Genomic DNA, 18,967 nt, shown 5'->3' on the forward strand with positions numbered 1-18,967 from the left:
TCAAGAAGGAATGATGGAGAGAAAGAGAAAGAAGAAAGAAGAATTTTCAAGAAACCTCTCTATAGGAGAATGAGTAGTAAAGATTGTGAAGAAATTACCTCCCTTCTTATAGGCATGAAGAAATTACTATTTACTTGCGGAATTTTGGACACGAAACTTCGCCAAAAATACACCAATCTCGTCCGAATCGCCATACCGCGCATTGGGATCTCACTAGAAATCCACGATCCCAACGAGCTGGGGGCTAACTGTTAGGGTCGAAAACGGTTGCGGCGAAGTAAGTTAACGTCCAAATCCCCGAAGAGAAAGAAAACGAAAAACCTTCTTTGACAAATACTTTTTCGAAATAGATTCTTCCTTACGAAAATCTTTGCGAAGGAAACGAGTCATCGGACAAGAGCTCGAAAAGGGTCGTACGCAGCGAAACGAGCAGTAGACCGAACGCGTTTGCGCCGTTTGCTACGTAGAGACCGAGCGTCCATTCTGCTCGGTCGCTACGTAGCGACCAAGCTCGAGCCGAAGCTCGGTCGCTACGTAGCGACCGAGCTCGAGCCGAAGCTCGGTCGCTACGTAGCGACCGAGCTCGAGCCGAAGTTCGGTCGCTACGTAGCATAGCTCTTCCGAGAAGTCGATACGACATTAGTCCATGCATTCTCGTCAACCCTTCGATGCTATCTCCCGAAGACCGTAGCGAACCCATTTCACGTTCCCTGCCATTCTAAGTTATCGATCAAACTTTACCGTAAAAACCGCGGAAAGTTCCGTTCTTTATCGAAAGAAGCCGTAATAAACGCTTTGAGTCAGAAGACGGCCCAAAGGGACCTAAGACATGACTCGAGGCCCAACTTACGATTTCTTAACCAACAGCCCGTAAGGCGGATGATGGTTTACGCTTGGTTCACAAGGAAAAATAAAAGTCAAGTTTCCGCCGATAAATACGAAATTTTGTAGATAATTACGAAGATCGAAAAAAATAGAATATCTCTATTTTTATGCTATGGCGGCTTAAGGGCAGAAGAGGAAAAGCGTAAACCGACCTAGGAGCCAGTATATAAGGAGTCCTAGGCGACAGGCATGAGGAGGACTTTTTCAGAGAGAACTTAGCATTTAGAGCGATTTAGGCATATTTTTCGTTTTTGTTATTCGAGCTGCGACTCAACTAGGTTATTGCCGTCTTAGGGTTTAGAACTAGGAATCTCGCCGACAGCTCTCGTAGCCTAGGCTCTTACCTTGTTGTAACGCTCAAACGCGAATTCGGAATAAGATCTACTTTGCTCTCTTTTTGATTTCTTATACTTTATCATTGTCATTATTGTGTTCTGATTGCTTGGCGTGTGGTATTAGCAGATATCCGAGACCTCTGGGAAATTAGGGTTTTCCTAGTTTCCTTATTTAAACGTAAACGACAGTGCGAATTTCGGTCCCACAACGACCGATGAACACTATCACACGTCGCTCGACAGGAATCAACCGGTAGACCACTTCACATTACCAGATCAGTTTTATCCAGACTTTGCCTTTCAACAACCCAACAAAAAATGATGTGATGACTATTCAATAGGCAGTTGGGCAGACAGTAGATTCCTTGAAAGTTTTGCAGTAGAGACTGTAATTCCTTCATCCAATGATGATCCTACTGAGGAGTATGATGAGGATTACTAGAAGGAAAGAGCTATAGAGATTGCTATGCATGATGAAAGATATTCAAGCCATTCCTTCAACAACACGTCTCCACCATCGATCGACAGAGTCTACTCAGCATCGGTCGATACCCACCCTCATCCGGCAAAAGGATCTTATGCATCGATCGATACCACACCAGGTACATCGATCGATATTAAAGCCGCCACCTTTAAAAAGGAAAAAGTGAATATTCCAATTCCAAGTAGGTTTACCAATACCTATATAAGGAGTTTTGCACCCCAGATTACTTCTCACGACACCATAGCAGAAAAGATGAATGCTCCCACAAACAAATCAGAAGGAACATCAAGGAAGAGCATTCGATCGATTCTCATTCTAAACCTAAACTTTCTTTATTTACTAAGAAGAATATGAGTATTGACTACGGTTTTCTAACTCATGATGAATTTGGTATTTTCAGGGATCCAGATGGCCATGCAAGAGCTATGGATGGGAGAATTCTACAAGTATCCAGAGAGGACATAGCAGATATTCTTCAGTTGGGCAATGGACCAGACAACTTGTTTATGCAGCAACGCAGCATTCAAGACAACATCCCAGCTGTTCCAGACGAACATCCAAGGGCCGACACAACAGAAATTGGTTCACACCAATCGTGCCAACCAGTAGGCCAAACATCGATCGACAAGGATGCTCTTACATTGTTCAACGAGGCACCTTCACCATCGATCGATAGACGTTACGAATGTGGACGTCGCGCTTATGACATCTATGGAGCCAGAAAGTTCAGATGGGAACAGAAGGACGAATATGGTGTCTACAGAGATGAGTCTGGATATGCAAGGAGCGTAGCTGGTGAGATGATCCCTGTTACCAAGGACAACATCAGAAAAATTATGGAGAGAGCATCCCTATTTGAGGAGAGTCACATATGTCTTCCAGAACATGCCACTTCTTTCACACCTACAAAACTGGCACCAAAGATCTACACCAAGGATGAGATTAATGAGATGGTGATTGGTATTTGTGGAGCTCAGGAAAAACTAGGAGATGAACTCAAGACATTGGTAGATGACACTTATCAACCTTTGGACAGAGGTTACAATGAGATTTTCAGAAGTTTGACAGAGATGAGGACAGAGGTTGAGAGTATGCAGCACATTCTTGAGAAAGAAGCTACGACATCACCATCGATCGACGCCAACAAAGCAACATTAATCGACGTCAAGCCACAGGCATCCCAGATTCCTGCAAAACCGTAAAGTTTGGTAGAGAAGAAGGATGAATGGGGGATCGCATACATCAACATGGAGATTAACGACGTATACAACCCTCTCAACAACAACGTGGACTGGTTAAGCACGAGAATTGATCTCCTATAGCAAGATTTGGACACCATTCACAAGAAGGACCAACAACCAGCCACATCGATCGATATCTGCACCATCACATCGATCGACAGCAAGTTCGCAGCCATGGAAGATAGGTTACAAACATACGAGGATATTCACGACTGTTTCACCTCACCTATCATGCGATACTTGGACACCTTGTCTACACAGATGATGAATGTCCAGAGGGACATTGGCACACTTAATGATCTACATGATTTTGAGGAAGAATGTTCAACATCGACCGATAGGTTCCGCAGGGCATCGCTCGATGTCAAGAAACCTACAGAACATCTTCCCTACACAGCAGCATAAGTTGATCAGATCACATCAAAGCTTTACACAGCTATAGACACCATGGAGGACTGGTTTGAGAAGTGGTGTGATGACATCTACTTTCCATTCGACGTCAGACTCAGTGGACTGGATAGCCATGCAGAGTGGTTACGTTACAGAAGGAAGTCAAAGCCATTCAGAGGCAATTCGCATCTCAACACCAGATATCAGCATCGATCGAAAGAGAACGCTCCAAATCGATCGACAGTAAGGCACCAGCATCGACCGATAAACACTTGGTCGCATCGATCGATACCACGTTTACACTAGACGCCGAGCAGCTGATACAAAACAAAATGGAGTCAATGCATGAGGAACTGAACGAGCTATCAGCATACGCCTACGACAAGATAGGATGGCATCAGTTCAGCATTGAAAACACCCAAGAAAGGCTACAGAACATCTCAAATGCAATACATAAGATGGATGAGAGATGGACCAGAAATGATGAGGCCACAAGAAGTTTCATTGCAGCTTGGTCCAGAATGTGCATAAATGAGGTGGATGCTTGTTTCCCAACAAGTAGCTGTCTTTCCACCAACTAGCCACACACCTCCAGAGTCAAGCTAAATGACTATAACAAAACGCTGAGTGGGAGGCAACCCACTATTAGGTAATTTTATTTGGTTTTCTTAGTTACTAGTATTTACTTTCGTTTTCATTCTTTCAGATTTATTGCAAGACCCAAGTAGGATGATCACCATATCGACCGTGGACGAGACGTCGACATCGATCGACCTACAATCACATACGACGATCGATGCATACCGATGCACATCGATAGATTTCCACTCCGGTCAGGTTTATCTTCCTAACTTGTTACATTGAGTACTTATGATTTAGTTTCCACCATAACTCCGACTGTGTTACACTGGGACAGTGTAATTTAAGTTTGGAGGGAGGTTTACTGATATAATTTATTCTGATTCTTATAAAAAGATTTTTAATAAATTATGCTTAGCTATGTGAAAGGGACTATGATCTTATTATTGATTTATACTTGAATGTCTAACCACTCTTTAGCACCATTCTAGATTTACTGATTGCAGATAGTACTAAAGATGCTAAAGTGGATCAACCTGTCAACTATACACACTTGCCTTGATTGTTTGAAGGAACCAAAGCTGACCTCCAATACTAAACCTGACATAATCACTTGTCTTGGGGCTTGGTATACATGGGATCGGATTCTTCAGACAAGTCTGGAAGGTAACGCCTTGTGTAGATTCATTTATCACATTTACTCTCTCTATTTCGACCCTAGAGTAGTAAGTTAATAAAAAAAAAAAAATCTGAAATTTATTACTTAACTAGGACTTAGGATTTAGTTAGGAGGAATCTGAACAAGACTTGGTGGCTAAAACCGTTAAGGCTTGATTCATAAAGATTCCAATAAAAGAATTCGAACGGGACTTGGAGGCGGCAATCTTCAAGGCTCGCTTCACAAAGAATTTTTGGATATAGGTCAAAAAGAAGTGAACAGGGCTTGGTGGCAACCACCATTAAGTCTTGATTCATGGAAGCCTGTCCAATCTTGGTCACTGATCTTGCAATATAAGCAGAGTTTGACTCAAGAGAGAAATTAGAGAGAGAGAATTTAGGAACTAACTTTTACCTGCAGTTCCAGATACTTGTCTGAAAATCCTTGCATCATGTGTTCGATACTCCCAAGGTAAAGCATTCACTTTTATATTTATGCTAAGAAATGAAGTTAGTAGAGGGGAATGTCTGACAGGATTTGCTGAGTTGTAGACTAGTTGAATTTGGTTGCTAAGCCAGGATAATGCATAATGTGTTTTTGTGATTAGGACTTTTTAGATGTGGTTTGCGAAAATATAGAGGTGATGATTTCTGTGTTTTAAATCTATAAGTCCCTGCTGTTTTCAAACCTCTTTCAGAGAGACTGCCTGTTTGTTTTGCTTGAGGACAAGAAAAAGGGTAAGTCTGGGAGAGTTGATATACCATGGATTTGACCCATTTTCATCCATGGTATATAAGTGTTTTACTATCTATATATTATATATTCTATCCTATTAGGTATGTTTTCAGGTTCAGGAGTATCTTGTAGTAAAGTGATTATTATGGAGAATTTAGGAGCTTAAAAAAAAATTCATCCGAGCTGACCATTAGAGGTCGATACGAAGAAGAAGCAATCATTTTATCCACATCTAGTGTCGTCGATCGATACAAAAGACAAGCCTCGACAATTGAAGATTATGATCGATCGATGTACATCATGTACCATCGATCGATGTCGAGACGCGAGATGCGCGACTTGGTTCCAGCCAACTTTAAACCCAAGGCTTCACCAAATTACAAGATTACCCCTGGCGAGTTTTTAACCTAATAGTTATATACTTGCCTAAGTGTTAGGAGGCAAGAGAGCTTTTGGCCACCATTGTATTCTTATTTTCAGCAGAGAGTTTTAGGAGAAAAAATCATAGAGAGATTTGTGATTGGAACTCCATTGATTCATCTATTCTATTCTATGCAGTTTTTATCTATATTTTGTGTCATGAATTGCTTAGCTATGTCTGAGTAGTTCACTTGTTAGATTCAGGGTTCAAATAGGTAAGAGGGATTAGCCCCAACTATAGATTTTCTAAGTTGTGATATTCACTGATTGATTGTTCATTAATGTTTTTTTTAGCCTTGCTAACTAGAACATGAACCTAGGAATTAGCATGAATCAAGCATCCTTGACCATCATGTCCTGAATCTAATCTGTCATGCTAGGACTACTAGAGAGATGCTAACCACTGATCTAGGAGACTAGTGAGCATTATCAACCTGCGCCTAGAGCTTAGCTAGAAGCATCGATCGATATTGTCTTCTGACAATCGATCGATATTGCGAAAGGTGTATCGATCGATATCCCTATAGGATCATCGATCGACATTTTCTTGTGATCAAAAGACGACAATTGAGATCCAAGATCTAGTTAGTTAACCAGTGAAACATTGTCATCGTTGATCACTTTGATTAAGGAGCTGAGCTCTAATATATCATGCATGCAACTGTTAGGCATCCATAGGATTATAATCTCCAACACCTGAATAGAAACCCTGCATCCAATATCTTCCAATAAGTTACACCCCCAATCATCTTGTTAGTCGAGCAATAGACTTGCTCAATTAGGATTGCTATTTACTTTTAAACCATAAAACAACAAACACTTAAAATTAATAATTTGACTAGATTTAATAGGTACCCTAGCTCCTTGTGGATTCGATCCCTAAATACTGCAACTGAACCTCTTATTTGAGAGAGTAATTAACTCCTTAGGGTAATTTGAGTGGTATCACTTAACATAACTCTTTTATATAAAAAATATTCATTTTTGTTTTTATATTTATTTTTTTATTTCTGTTTTTATTATATTTTTCCTAACAATTATTTTTTATTTTTTATTATCTATTGTTTTTTTGTTGTGGTCTTATTTTCGTAGAAACTTTTTTAATCTTTTATGTATTACTATCTCTTAAAATAGTTATTAATTAACACCAAATCTGAAACTAATGTCTTAAAATTAATAGTTGTTTACATATAATAAGTCAAATGGATAGTGTTTCCTCAAAAATATGGAGGAATTAATTGTTTTATAATCTACCAAAATTTAAAATAAAATAATTGTATTATTATCAGAAAAAACCTCGTAGATAAATTAATTTTCCATCTAAATTGATATGAGAAAGAGAGCATCGTGTGGGGGATAAATTGACCATTTGACATAACGAGTGAATACAATTTTTAAACTATAATAAATGATAGGGGTCAAAATCTAAGGTAAAGAACTAATAAAAGAGTGGATACAATATTTGGTCGACATATGAACTTTGTTTCTCATATTTTCTCATTTGGTGCATCCATTCACTTTCTCGCTCTCTATTATGATGTCACATTTGTCCTGGTTAGGTAACCTGTTGAACTCTGCCACTGCCATTTTTGTTTTGTATTTTTTTTTTAGGCTGGTATAAATGTGTACAACTCTGTTTTTGTGTTGACATTTTCAATGTTGGTTACGTTAGAAACTTTACCGCTTTTGACTACCAGGCAAGTAGGCAAAGTTAACATTCATCCAATTATTTCCAAACATATATAAATGGGTATATCATCATCATCACCCTTACAGATAACACCATTGTGGATTCGCACAGTAAATAAAAAAATAAGAGCAAGATAAGAGTTTCAAAAATCACAAAGTCGACGACTCAATCTTGTGGTTAATGCTTGTGATTCCAATGGTTTCGTACATGTTCTTCGGATTAGTAGCAAATTGATTATGCAAGCCTTCACGGTTCACCTCTACTCTCTGTTTGGTGATAAACCGGTACCAGTAGTACTTGGGATTCTCGGTGTGTTGTTCATTGGCATGCCCATGTTTGGTCTTGCCCACTGCAAAGGGTTCACTCCTGTCACTCTTTTCACTGTTTCTTCTGCCATCTTAACATGCACAAAATTGTATCAATGCAATAAAACTTAGTTAAAACATTAGATAGAGAATCATATTGTTGGGTGTTGTAAAATCTTTGAAACACTTATGAGTCGCAGCAATATGTACTTTTGTTCTCGAGTTTCGATGTCAGCTCTTAGAATTCTGTTGTCGACAGCAGCTGCATCATACTTCTGATTCATGTCACCAAGCCGACCAAGTAAAGTAGAATGCTCAGCTCTTAATTGGTTTACCTAGCAAACATGAAAACATTTCCTATAAACCAATGGAACGCTGCTGAATAGCAAGAAAGATATCGAGAAATGTAGATGCATATGATTCTGATTCATTAATTTGTTCTTGCTTTCTTCTCCTGGAGTGCCTAGCTGATTCTCGGTTTGAGAGCATCCTAACCAACCAATTTCGAAATATTCCAAAGAATTTATAAATTGGACTCAGCTTTAGACTTAACGACCATCTTTTCACTTTAAAAAAGATTTTTCTAAGAGTAACATAAAACTAACTGAAACATTCTTCTTCTAGATTTCAGTTGTTACTTTCTCTTTAAAGAAAGTAGAAACTCCCTGCCACAAACATTTCCCCGTAAGACTTACAAGTTGGATGTATCTCTATATATGGAGTGGTTATCAGAAAAAAAAAAGAAGATCGAAGATACAAAAGTTCTCAAGAATTGTACCTCCTAGCACGCTTAACATCGGTAGGATCTCCATTATCAGCTGTTTATGTGTCTCCATCAAGATCGTCGTCATCAGAATCATCTGGTGATGAAATACTGGTGGTTTGCCTTGCTGGAACAACATCTGGTTTCTTTAAACGCTTGTTCAGGGAACAGATCTAACAGATGAAACACCGGCTGAGCTTTGTGCCACAACAACAGAGCCTAGAATATTACAAAAAATAACTCCATTATCCACAATCCAAAAAAAACATTTCACCCAGAGAGTATATACCATAATCAAAGGAGCTTTCTTTTTCACTACTTGTTAAATAATCTCCTTTAGTAGCTCCCAATGTTCAAGAAAACTAAAAATCAAAAAAGTAGACTGGGATTTCAAAAGTGTTACCGTTTAGGGATTATGATCTTTCTATCTTGAGCTCTCTTCAGCTGCAAACTGCTTCTCTTCTCTGACCAATCAAAAGTGTTACCGTTTGATTCATCATCTCTTTCACTATCATCGCCCCAAGAGGGTCTTGCACCTGTGGATCTATAGAGTGAAATCAAATGCCTTGAATGAGCTCTTCTCCTCCAGATGTCCGTTGATGCTTCTACTCTATTCGCCATCTCCAAAAAAGCAACAATATGCATGTTAATCAGTACTCTCACAAACCCTAGCTAGGTACGAAAGTTACCATATTCTCCGACAACAACAAAGCCCGCGAAATAATAATTTTTGGTACTCGTAATGCTCTGATAATATAAGAGTAATAACAAACTGATAATTATAAGAGTAATAACAAACATTTTAAAAATATAACATTTGATTTCAATCTTAAGACCAAGGAGATGCGAAGAAGGATATACCGGCGGTGATAAAAGAGTTGATTGGAGCCCCTGCTGCAGTGTAAACCGAAGAAAGGTCAAATGATGCGGTATTAATATTTCTCGCGGTCACGACGGTTGTAGTGGCGACTGAAGAGGCAGAGACCAAGAGGTTAAGATGGGGTTGAGAGGATTCTGCGGCTATGGCGGCATGGCTTGAGCTGTAGTGGTGATCATCTGATGGACCTTGGTTGTAGAGAAGAGAAATACTCAAGTATATTTATACCCAACACAAACCGACTCTCAGATCTAAACGACGCATTGAAGATGACATCATGGGGATGGGTTTAATGGGATTAAACACGAATTCACAGCTCGCCGTTTCAGATAGCGTGAGGAAGCTCAGACGTCTCGTGTCGCCGCCGCACGAAGAGAGGAGACGATCTCAAATTCTTCGATCGGGCAGAGCTAGGGTTAGAGGGCGAAACATCACGATTCGCGTCTTAATGAAACGATGAGTTTTGTTCACACGTTACACGTGTCGCGATTAGAGACATCGACTTATCTAGCTGGCATCCTATGTGGCTTCATGAGAATGAAGCAAATATATATATATATATATATATTTCGACCAATAATCTCCACGAGATCAACTACCATCTCTAAAATGATGAAACCTCTTGTTATCCCTTACAAGCCGTCTTAGGTCAGTGGTAGAGCGCGTGACTTTTAATCTCGCGGCTGTGGGTTCGATCCCCACAGACGGGGAGCTTTGCACTCATTTTCGGTTTATATTTAACTGAAAAATCTTGGTATCAAAATGTATTCATTCTCGTTCGGCTCTTGGAATCAAATATTTTGAGATGTTTTGTGAAATTACGTTGATTTGGTTGTTCAGTTTGAAAATGTTATTATCTTTTATTACAAAATATTTCTACCAATAATCTCCACAAGAGCAACTACCATCTCTAAAATGATGAAACCTCTTGTTATCCCTTACAAGCCGTCTTAGCTCAGCGGTAGAGCGCGTGACTTTTAATCCCGTGGCCGTGGGTTAGAACCCCACAGACGGCGAACGGTGCACTCATTTTCGGTTTATATTTAACTAGAAAAATCTTGGTATCAAAAATATTTTGACATGTTTTGTAAAATTACGTTGATTTGATTGTTCAGTTTGAAAATGTTTTATAACAAAAAATTTCTACCAATAATCTCCACAAGAGCAACTACCATCTCTAAAATGATGAAACCTCTTGTTATCTCTTACAATGAACTCTCTACCTTCAATACTCGACAACACCTTAATGAAGTTGTGGCAATCTCCGCATATCCTCAAATTCTTCATCACTCTTATCGTCGTCCCAGGAGGCGTGTTTATAAGCCCAAACGCAATAGCTAACCGTTCACTGTGATGCATCAATGCTCTCTCTTTAGCTTCTTCATCAATATCATGAAGAACATACTTTGTCTCTGGTACATAGCCTGCCTCTCTCACTTCTTTTCCTAAGGATTTCAGCTTCACTACGGCCTTGCTTCTATCTAAAATAGCTTTCTTCTGTCCTGAGATCTCCTGCTTATCTTCCAGTACTGATCCTGAAAGTCTTCTTGATGTTACTCTGCCACTATTGAGAGCTTGGGTCTCAGCTTTCTCTTTCTTGAAAACCCTTTTGACATCAGTGCTTATCCTTAAGTTTTGAACTTCACCCTCACCTGCAATTCCCTTGGCTCCCGAGGTAATGATTCGGCGAAAGGATAAGGTTTCTCTCTCAATGGTGATTGCTTTTGGGAAAGGGAAGGAGCAGAAACTCGCGGAGAAAGCAGACTCCAGAGCCATCTCTTGTGGCTAATCCAAGAAAAAGATAAGCTTTCTTTGGAGGGAAGTTGACAATGTGGAGATAGAAATATAGAGACTCACCTCTCACAAGAAATATATACAAGAAGCAGACAAACAACACAAACAGCCAAACAAAAACCTCTGTTCTACTATTAGCACCAGGTCCACAAAAAGTTTCCTGCGCTATACCAATCACACAATCCCTTAGCTTTGCAGTGGTATGTATCAGAGTATAATAAAATAACTGTGTCTGGGAAGTCTTGGTTTCTATCAATTAAAGATAGTTTCTAGTTGACAATGCTTTTCTGCCATAACCAAAGCTTTCTTGAATTGAACCAATTGATCGTAGAGATCAAAACATTCACACCAGCAAAAGAGCAGAGAACATTTCGTTATAATTCTTAAAATAACAAAAGCAAGATTGTCAATAAGGATAGGAGCTTTACTTTCTTGGGGTTTTGTGAGTCCACGAGTTTGCAATCTTGTTGACAGATTTGGATACTCTGTTTTTGTTTGCTACGTCACTAAGATGGTGGTGATGAGGGAGCATAGTGAGCTTTGTGTTCGCAACAGTGATAAAAATCATGTCTTGTGATCAATCTATCAAGATTTCGTGTAGAATTTGTCGAGATAGTTTTTAGGTGCTCCAAGTTTTTTTTTTGTTTTTTTTTTCTTTTGTTGGAGAAAGTGATCGTTGGGTTTTTGTGGGGACGCCGACGATATAAAGGGTAGTTTTGATATACTATGAAACCATTAGGGGTAATTGTGTCTTTTAAGCTTAGTACATTTGCGATTTGCCCTAGTTTCTGGGTTTGCTATATATTTAAGACGATAGGAGTCTTTAAGTCTTAAAGCCAACCAAAAATGGTGTTTAAGCTTGCAGATGTTAGTTTTCGTTTTACATTGCGTTCTGTTTTATAAATCGTAAATTTGCTCTGTCTTTTGTTTCTATGATTTCAACCCTTCTTTGATTTTGATTTTCTCAAAGGAAACAAAAATTGTGGCGATGACGAAGAAAAAATGACCTTTTATCACATGAGTGAGATTTTTCAATCTCGTGATTACATTTCAAGCACTTCTGAGCCCTTTTTTTGTTCTTGTTCGTTAGTAATTTCTCAATTTATTGAGTTTGGATAGATAAGTAGCTTAAAAGTTAATACTTTCAATGTTAACAGTTAGTTTGCATTGAGACTCGGTACGATGTTTTCCAAAAATCTTTCGGCTATTTGTTTAATTTATTTTGTTCGTATCCTTAAAATAGAAAAACAATATCTCTGATTTATAATCACATTAAAGGTTTTAGAATATGTTGAACAGTAAAAGCATATCATAGCTAGAACGGGCTCAATTGAATAAGGAAGCAATTGAGTCTGGATGTTTGGTTGTTTTTGAAGATTTAATTAGATCTTGACGTGACCGACCAATCAAAAGCATTACGTTAAAGCTCTCATGGTTTATGGCTATTATGCAAGTAAGCGTATAAAAATGTATTTTACATAATCAATAGTTTACGTCCTTCACATAAAGATTGATTGTGACAAAAGTCGAACCATGACGAGACCGGGCATTACTTAAGCAAAATATTCCGATTCTAAAACTGAGATGTCTTTACAGTAGTGTTTTTCACTATATTAAATGTAGTAAGCGTAAACTGCGTCGGGAACTTGTTGCTGGTCGTATACTGTCCGGAAAAGCAGCACAATCCATATTATCGAATCCTAGAGTTAAATGAGATTATATGTTTTTTCTTTGGTCGCAAAGAGATAGTTGTAGTTTCATTATCGTTTTTGATGATTTGGGTATCCAAACACCTTACGAAACCTTATTAGCGCCTATTTTTTCTACCATTTTAAATTAATTTTGCATTTGATTAAAATGAGATATATTTTTATATTTAAAATCATTTTAGGTTATTTTTGGCAAATTTTCCAGAATTGTAGAGTTAGAAATCATTTTAGGTCATTTTTGAATTTTAAAAATAAAATATTGAGTATAATTATTTAAAAATTCTTTAAATAATTTTTGTTAGTATGTTTTTCAAATTTATATTTTCATCGAAAAATTATGATTTTATGTACTCATGCATATCAGATCTATGATTATCTTAAATGTTTCAATATGTATGCTAATTTAAAATAGCTTTTAATATTATTTTTGTGATTAGGATGCACAAGAAAACATAATTTTAATGAGGGCGGTTTTCCTCGTGAGTTCGTCGTAAAACAGGCTTTACGACGAATTAGCGTGGAACCACGTTTGCTCGTTACTCAGCTGTCGTAACACATATTTCCTCGCTAATTCGTCGTAATTTAGCTAGGAATATATTTCGTCGTAAAGACGAAGTAGATCATTTCGTCGTAAAGACCACGTCAATATTCCACGTAAGGAGGTCGCTATATTTCCTCGTAAATACCTTGAAACGAGTTTCTCGTAAACTACACGTAAATACCTTGAAAGTGTTTCCTCGCAAAATACACGTAACGACCACGAAAGGATTTCCTCGTAAAATACTCGTTTATCTTTCTTCGTTATTTCCTCGTAAATGTTTTCTCGTAAAATACTCGTTTATTATTTCTCGTCATTTCCTCGTAAGGTTTCCACGTAAATAGGTCGTACATTAGCTACGAATTTACTTCGTTTTTATTATTTTACAGAATTTAAAAATATAATTTAAAATAATTAAAATTATTTAATTTATTAATAAAATTAAAATTCAAAATAAAAATAAATCAATATGAAAATATTTTATATATAAATAAGTTTTGAATTTATAATACAACAGCCGGAAAAAAAAAACTAAGGGTCGTTCATCGCCTGGTAGAATTCATCACTCCTCGTAACATCCGCCTCGTTATGTACGTCGGATGACTCGCCTCGAATGGGATCTTGTTGTCGCATGTTCCTCAACATGGACTCCCATTCCGGATTTGTGGCCGCTATAACGTCCAAGAAGCCCTCGACTCCACCCATACGAGATTTTGTCGCGGCCAACTCGTTACGCAGCTGAGCGGACTCTCTACGCAGCTCAGTGACTTCATCATCCCGTCGCTGACCATAAGACGATGTCGCTCTCGGAACATCGTTGACGGAACCAATCCCAACGTCCGTCCCTTTTTTTTAGGGACAACCTTAAAAACTAAATATAAATATTGTTAGTAAAAATTTAAAGTTATATTAAATGAATAATAAAAAATTAATTTTTTTGAAAATTTACCTCCTCGTAAATCTTATCCACTTCAAGTGTGGATAAGGTGACGGGTAATCCGTCGGTAGACTGCTGGGTCAGCTGAGTCTGGCGGTCTTCAACCCGAGCAATCACGTCGTTGTAGATTTGCTCGGACTTGCCATCTACAAATACGTCCGCCTTGTTCTTGTGGGTCCTCTCGTAAAGTTCCATAAGAGACGGGAGATGTCCCGTCTCTTTGGCCTAAAAAACATTTAAGAAAGTTAGAATAAAATATATATATTAAAAAATTTATTTAATAAAATATTTAATTACCATTTCCAAACGGACACCGGCGTGGGGTTTTTGGCCCGTAGTGTGAAGCATCGGCCCGTTTCCGTGCTCATCGACCGTGTTACGGGAGTTAGAGCAAGACTGGGCGATTCTAATGGAATCAGGAAGACGCCAATAACGGATGAGGCCATCCCACACATCCGTGGTGAGCTCAGCGGGTTTGCCACGCTCATACCCCTTTACGATCCAGTCACCCTTCCAGTTGGAGACCGTGTCCAACAAGCGAACTTTCGCCTTCGAGTTAAACTTCTTCCTCGCCCTCTCAGTGATCCCCAAGGCCCAATTATATTTTTGCTGTTGGAAAAAATAAATTAACAATTAGTTTTTTAGAAAGTAAATATATAAATCATTAAAAAATTAAAGTATATATAATTAATTAATAGAAGCTTACAGCGTAAATTTTGAACCACGTCTTTCTGACGTAGTGAAGCGTCTTACTCCAGTTTGGATGTGCCATGGAGAAGTAACCTTTGATCGTGTCGGTTACGTCCGATGCAAGACAGTTGTCAACCCCCCACCTGGAAAATACAAATTTAAAATATAAAATATTTTTTAATGTTTTAAAAAAATTTTAAACGAATTAAAAAAAAAATTAATGCAACATACCACAAAGTTCCGTCCGGTCGGTCGGGGTCGATGACTGGTAAACCTTCTTTGCCTGGCAGACGGAGAATGTCCTCTACAGTGTACTGCGAGTAAGGAGCACTCGGAGGCACCATCAAATCGGGATGAATATCGGCGGCCATCGGAGGTGCCATTGGAGGAGGCACAGGAGGAGGCATCGTCGGATGAGCCATCGGGGAAGGCACATGAGGAGCCGATGGTGCACTAAAAGAAGTAGACCCAGAGACTCTCTGAGTGTACTGAGTCTCGGGGACAGTCTCCTGACCCGAAGAACCGGGAGCTGAAGAAGAGGCCGGGTCTAAACGACTACCCGGCTCACCGAAGATCTCTCTGTAATGGGCAGTAAGTCTTCCTTTTCGAACCTCGGAAAAAAATTAAATTTTTAAAATTAACATCAACAATATATTTCCCAACATTATCCACCTAATCAACACTAAATAACATAAAATCCGCAAACCTATCTAAATTCCCTATACTAACCACCTAATTTATCCTAAACTAACCAAATTAGAGAGGAATTAGAGAGGCTTACCATTGCTACGAAATGGAGAGGAAGTAGAGAGGAAGTAGAGAGGAAAGAAAGAGTGAGCGCTCGGGGGTATATATAAGATTACATATCGTTGCAAATTCCTCGTAAGTTTACGACGAAATAGCGTGCAGTTACAAAGGCCCGTGTTTTTTTGTACGAGGAAATTTCGAGGAATCACAAAGGCCCGTGTTTTTGTATACGAGGTGTTTACGACGATTTCTGCTTACGTGGAATTAACGAGGCTTGCTTTCCTATAAATATACCCACAACTCTCATTCTCAAACCACACACAAACTCCCAAATCACACACTATCTGAAATCACATTCCTCAGCAAAATCCTATTCAAATTATAAATATTTGAAAATAATAGGAGAAGGATAAGATATTAGAATTCATGTGGGCGAGACTTACGTATTATAATTGCTGGAAGTATTGACACATGTTATTCTGGTATTTTTATCCTTTTCCTTTTTTTCTAGTTTTTACAGTACGAGGTTTTTACTTCTGTTTAAATCTTTTTACGTGGTATGTACGACGATTTCATCCAACGTGGTCATTACGATGATTTCTGCTTACGTGGAATTAACGAGTGTTTTGTTTAAATCCTTTTACGTGGTGTTTACGACGATTTCTGCTTACGTGGAATTAACAAGTATTATGTTTAAATCCCTAAAATCCGAAACCTCCAAACCCCAAACCCCAAACCCCAAACCCCAAACCTGAAACCCCAAACCCCAAACCCCAAACCTCAAACCCCGAAACCTCTAAACCCCAAACCCGAAATCCCAAACCCCAAACCCCATATTCCAAACCCCAAACCCCAAACCTGAAACCCCAAACCCCAAACCCCAAACCCCAAACCCCAAACCCTTAACTCCACATTCCATATTTTCATATATTCCAAACTCCATCTTTATTTTTAAATTTCGTCGTTATTTCCTCGTTGGCTTACGAGGTATTTACGACGATTTCTGCTTTCGTGGAATTTACAACGATTTCTTATACGTGGTCTTTACGACGATTTGTGCTTACGTGGAATTAACGAGCCTGCGTTCTTTATTTTAATATTTCGTCGTTATTTCCTCGTTGGCTTACGAGTCTTTAACGACAATTTGTGCTTACGTGGAATTAACGAGTCTTATGTTTAAATCCCTAGAATCCGAAACCCCAAACCCCAAACCCCATATTCCTTATTTTCTACTTCATATATTCCAAACCCCATCTTTATTTCCATTCCAAACCACAATTCCCACATTTGCTTATTCATAAAACAAACTCCCACATTACTTTATTCATAAAACAAACCCCACATTATCTTATTCATAAAACAAACTCCTCATCTTATTCATAAAACAAATACATCAATCGGATACATCGACATTCTCGTCATCACTAGAAACATCATCATTTTCATTAAACTCGTCTTCAACAGCTTCGTCTGTGGCATCATCGGTAAGATCTTCGTACTCGTGATTATGCGGATCAATGAGAAGGATGTCATCAATTTCTTGTTCAGGTTCCTCGACTTCATTTATCTGTTCTTCTTGCAATGGTGGTTCTTCTCCACTGATGATTCGTCCTTGAGGTGTAACTTTGATCACTGCTAACCAATTTATACCTGAATCTCTCATCCGAGGGTATGGAAGGAAGCTAACTTGGTATGCTTGTGAAGCTAAGATGAAAGGCTCGAATTTGTTGTACCTTCGTCCACCGTTGACATCAACTACACCGAATTTGTTAGACCGAACACCTCTGTTGACGACGGGGTCGAACCATTCACATTTGAAGAGGACGCATTTCAGCTTCAGTATCCCTGGAAATTCGACTTTAATAATCTCCGTCAAGATCCTGTAGAAATCTGTTTCCCCTTTCACACATATTCCATAGTTACTGGTCGCCCGCTGTCTACCATACTCATATGTATGAAATGTATAGCCTCGTGTGAAATACATCTGTGATGTGGTGACCTTTACAAGTGGAGATTGAATTACTTCGTGTAACCACTTAGGATAATCTGCATCGTCGTCGTCATAATCAACCTGCAAAAATAAAGAGAATGTTAATGAAATACAGATCATGTATAAAAAAAGAGTTTGAGTTAATACCTGATTACGCAACCACTTAATGAAGTGTTGATCTTTCTTTTTGTCTACGTCACTTGTGGATATACCAAGAAATGTTTCTTCGACTTGAGAAGCAAATAGGCTGTAAAATCACATTTTATAGGAATGAATCTCTCGCAATTATACAATTAATTATACTTATATGTGTTTCGAAGTGTCAATATATGTTACCTTTCAAAATAACGCATCAATGGATCTTCGCAATTGAGTAGAATATAGGTGTGTGCACTATGAGCGTCTTGTTTCTCACTTCACATCGTACTACTTCCCACCGAGTCGCCCAATCTGGCTAAAGATGTCTGGAACACCAGCAACTACATATGTTGGCGCAACACCACCATCATCATATCTTCTTGGAGCTCTTCTCCGGGTACGTACTTTTGACGCAAAGTAGTACGATGTGAAGTGAGAAACTTCTTCCGTCAAACTTCCAGCAATTATAGAACCTTCAACTTTGGCGAGGTTCTTTGCTTTTCCCTTCAAATATTTCATGGCTCGCTCATACTGATACATCCATCCGTAATGTACAGGTCCACGAAGCAATGCCTCATATGGGAGGTGGACAGCTAGATGCTCCATGACATCAAAAAATCCAGGAGGAAATATCTTCTCCAAGTTGCACAATTAGATGGAAATGTTCTCCTGAAGCTGTTCCAAAACTTCTTCTTTAAGAGTGCGTGTGCTCAGATCCCTGAAAAATGCTCCAATGCCTTTTATATTCCAAAAACAATTAAACACATTGTTAGTCATATATTATTTTGTAAATTATTGTGATATAATACACTACGTACCTGCAAGTGCTTCATGTACGTTTGTTGGAAGTAGCTCCGCAAATGCAAAGGGCAGTAGTCGTTGCATAAAGATATGACAATCATGACTCTTCATCCCAGAGAACTTTTGACCATTTTCAACACATCTAGAGAGATTCGAAACATACCCATCAGGGAACTTCACTTCTGATGCCACCCAGTTGAACAACACCGACTTTTTTTCTGAAGATAATCTGAATATCGGAACGGGAACTTGTCCATTGCT

General features: G+C 38.7%; 1 protein-coding gene and 2 non-coding genes across 6 annotated transcripts; 2 read left to right on the forward strand and 1 right to left on the reverse strand.

Annotated features, from left to right (window-relative positions):
• The first annotated feature begins 10,000 nt into the window (after positions 1 to 10,000).
• TRNAK-UUU lies at positions 10,001 to 10,076 on the forward strand. The gene has a single exon. It is a non-coding gene; the product is annotated as a tRNA-Lys (tRNA).
• Positions 10,077 to 10,306: 230 nt separating this feature from the next.
• Positions 10,307 to 10,378, forward strand: TRNAK-UUU. The gene has a single exon. It is a non-coding gene; the product is annotated as a tRNA-Lys (tRNA).
• A 65-nt stretch (positions 10,379 to 10,443) lies between these two features.
• On the reverse strand, positions 10,444 to 11,950 carry LOC106397325 (pentatricopeptide repeat-containing protein DWY1, chloroplastic). 4 transcript variants are annotated; one of them, XM_048765959.1, is made up of 3 exons: positions 11,585 to 11,947; positions 11,220 to 11,316; positions 10,444 to 11,147 (listed from the first exon to the last, which is right to left on the reverse strand). In XM_048765959.1, exon 3 carries the CDS (start codon positions 11,136 to 11,138, stop codon positions 10,506 to 10,508), a length of 633 nt encoding a protein of 210 aa, XP_048621916.1. In that variant the 5' UTR covers positions 11,139 to 11,147; positions 11,220 to 11,316; positions 11,585 to 11,947; the 3' UTR covers positions 10,444 to 10,505. The 4 variants fall into 4 exon arrangements, with proteins under 4 accessions (XP_048621916.1, XP_013693366.1, XP_022558540.1 ...); XM_013837912.3 differs by having other exon boundaries at positions 11,220 to 11,321; XM_022702819.2 differs by lacking the exon at positions 11,220 to 11,316 and having other exon boundaries at positions 11,585 to 11,950.
• Between the last annotated feature and the right edge of the window lie 7,017 nt (positions 11,951 to 18,967).

The sequence above is a fragment of the Brassica napus genome, chromosome C8, assembly GCF_020379485.1.
Source record: "Brassica napus cultivar Da-Ae chromosome C8, Da-Ae, whole genome shotgun sequence".
NCBI lineage: Eukaryota > Viridiplantae > Streptophyta > Magnoliopsida > Brassicales > Brassicaceae > Brassica > Brassica napus.

Coding starts and splice junctions, on each gene's coding strand:
- LOC106397325 (XM_022702819.2), bottom strand. CDS start 11,138: ATGGCTCTGGAGTCTGCTTTCTCCGCGAGTTTCTGCTCCTTCCCTTTC.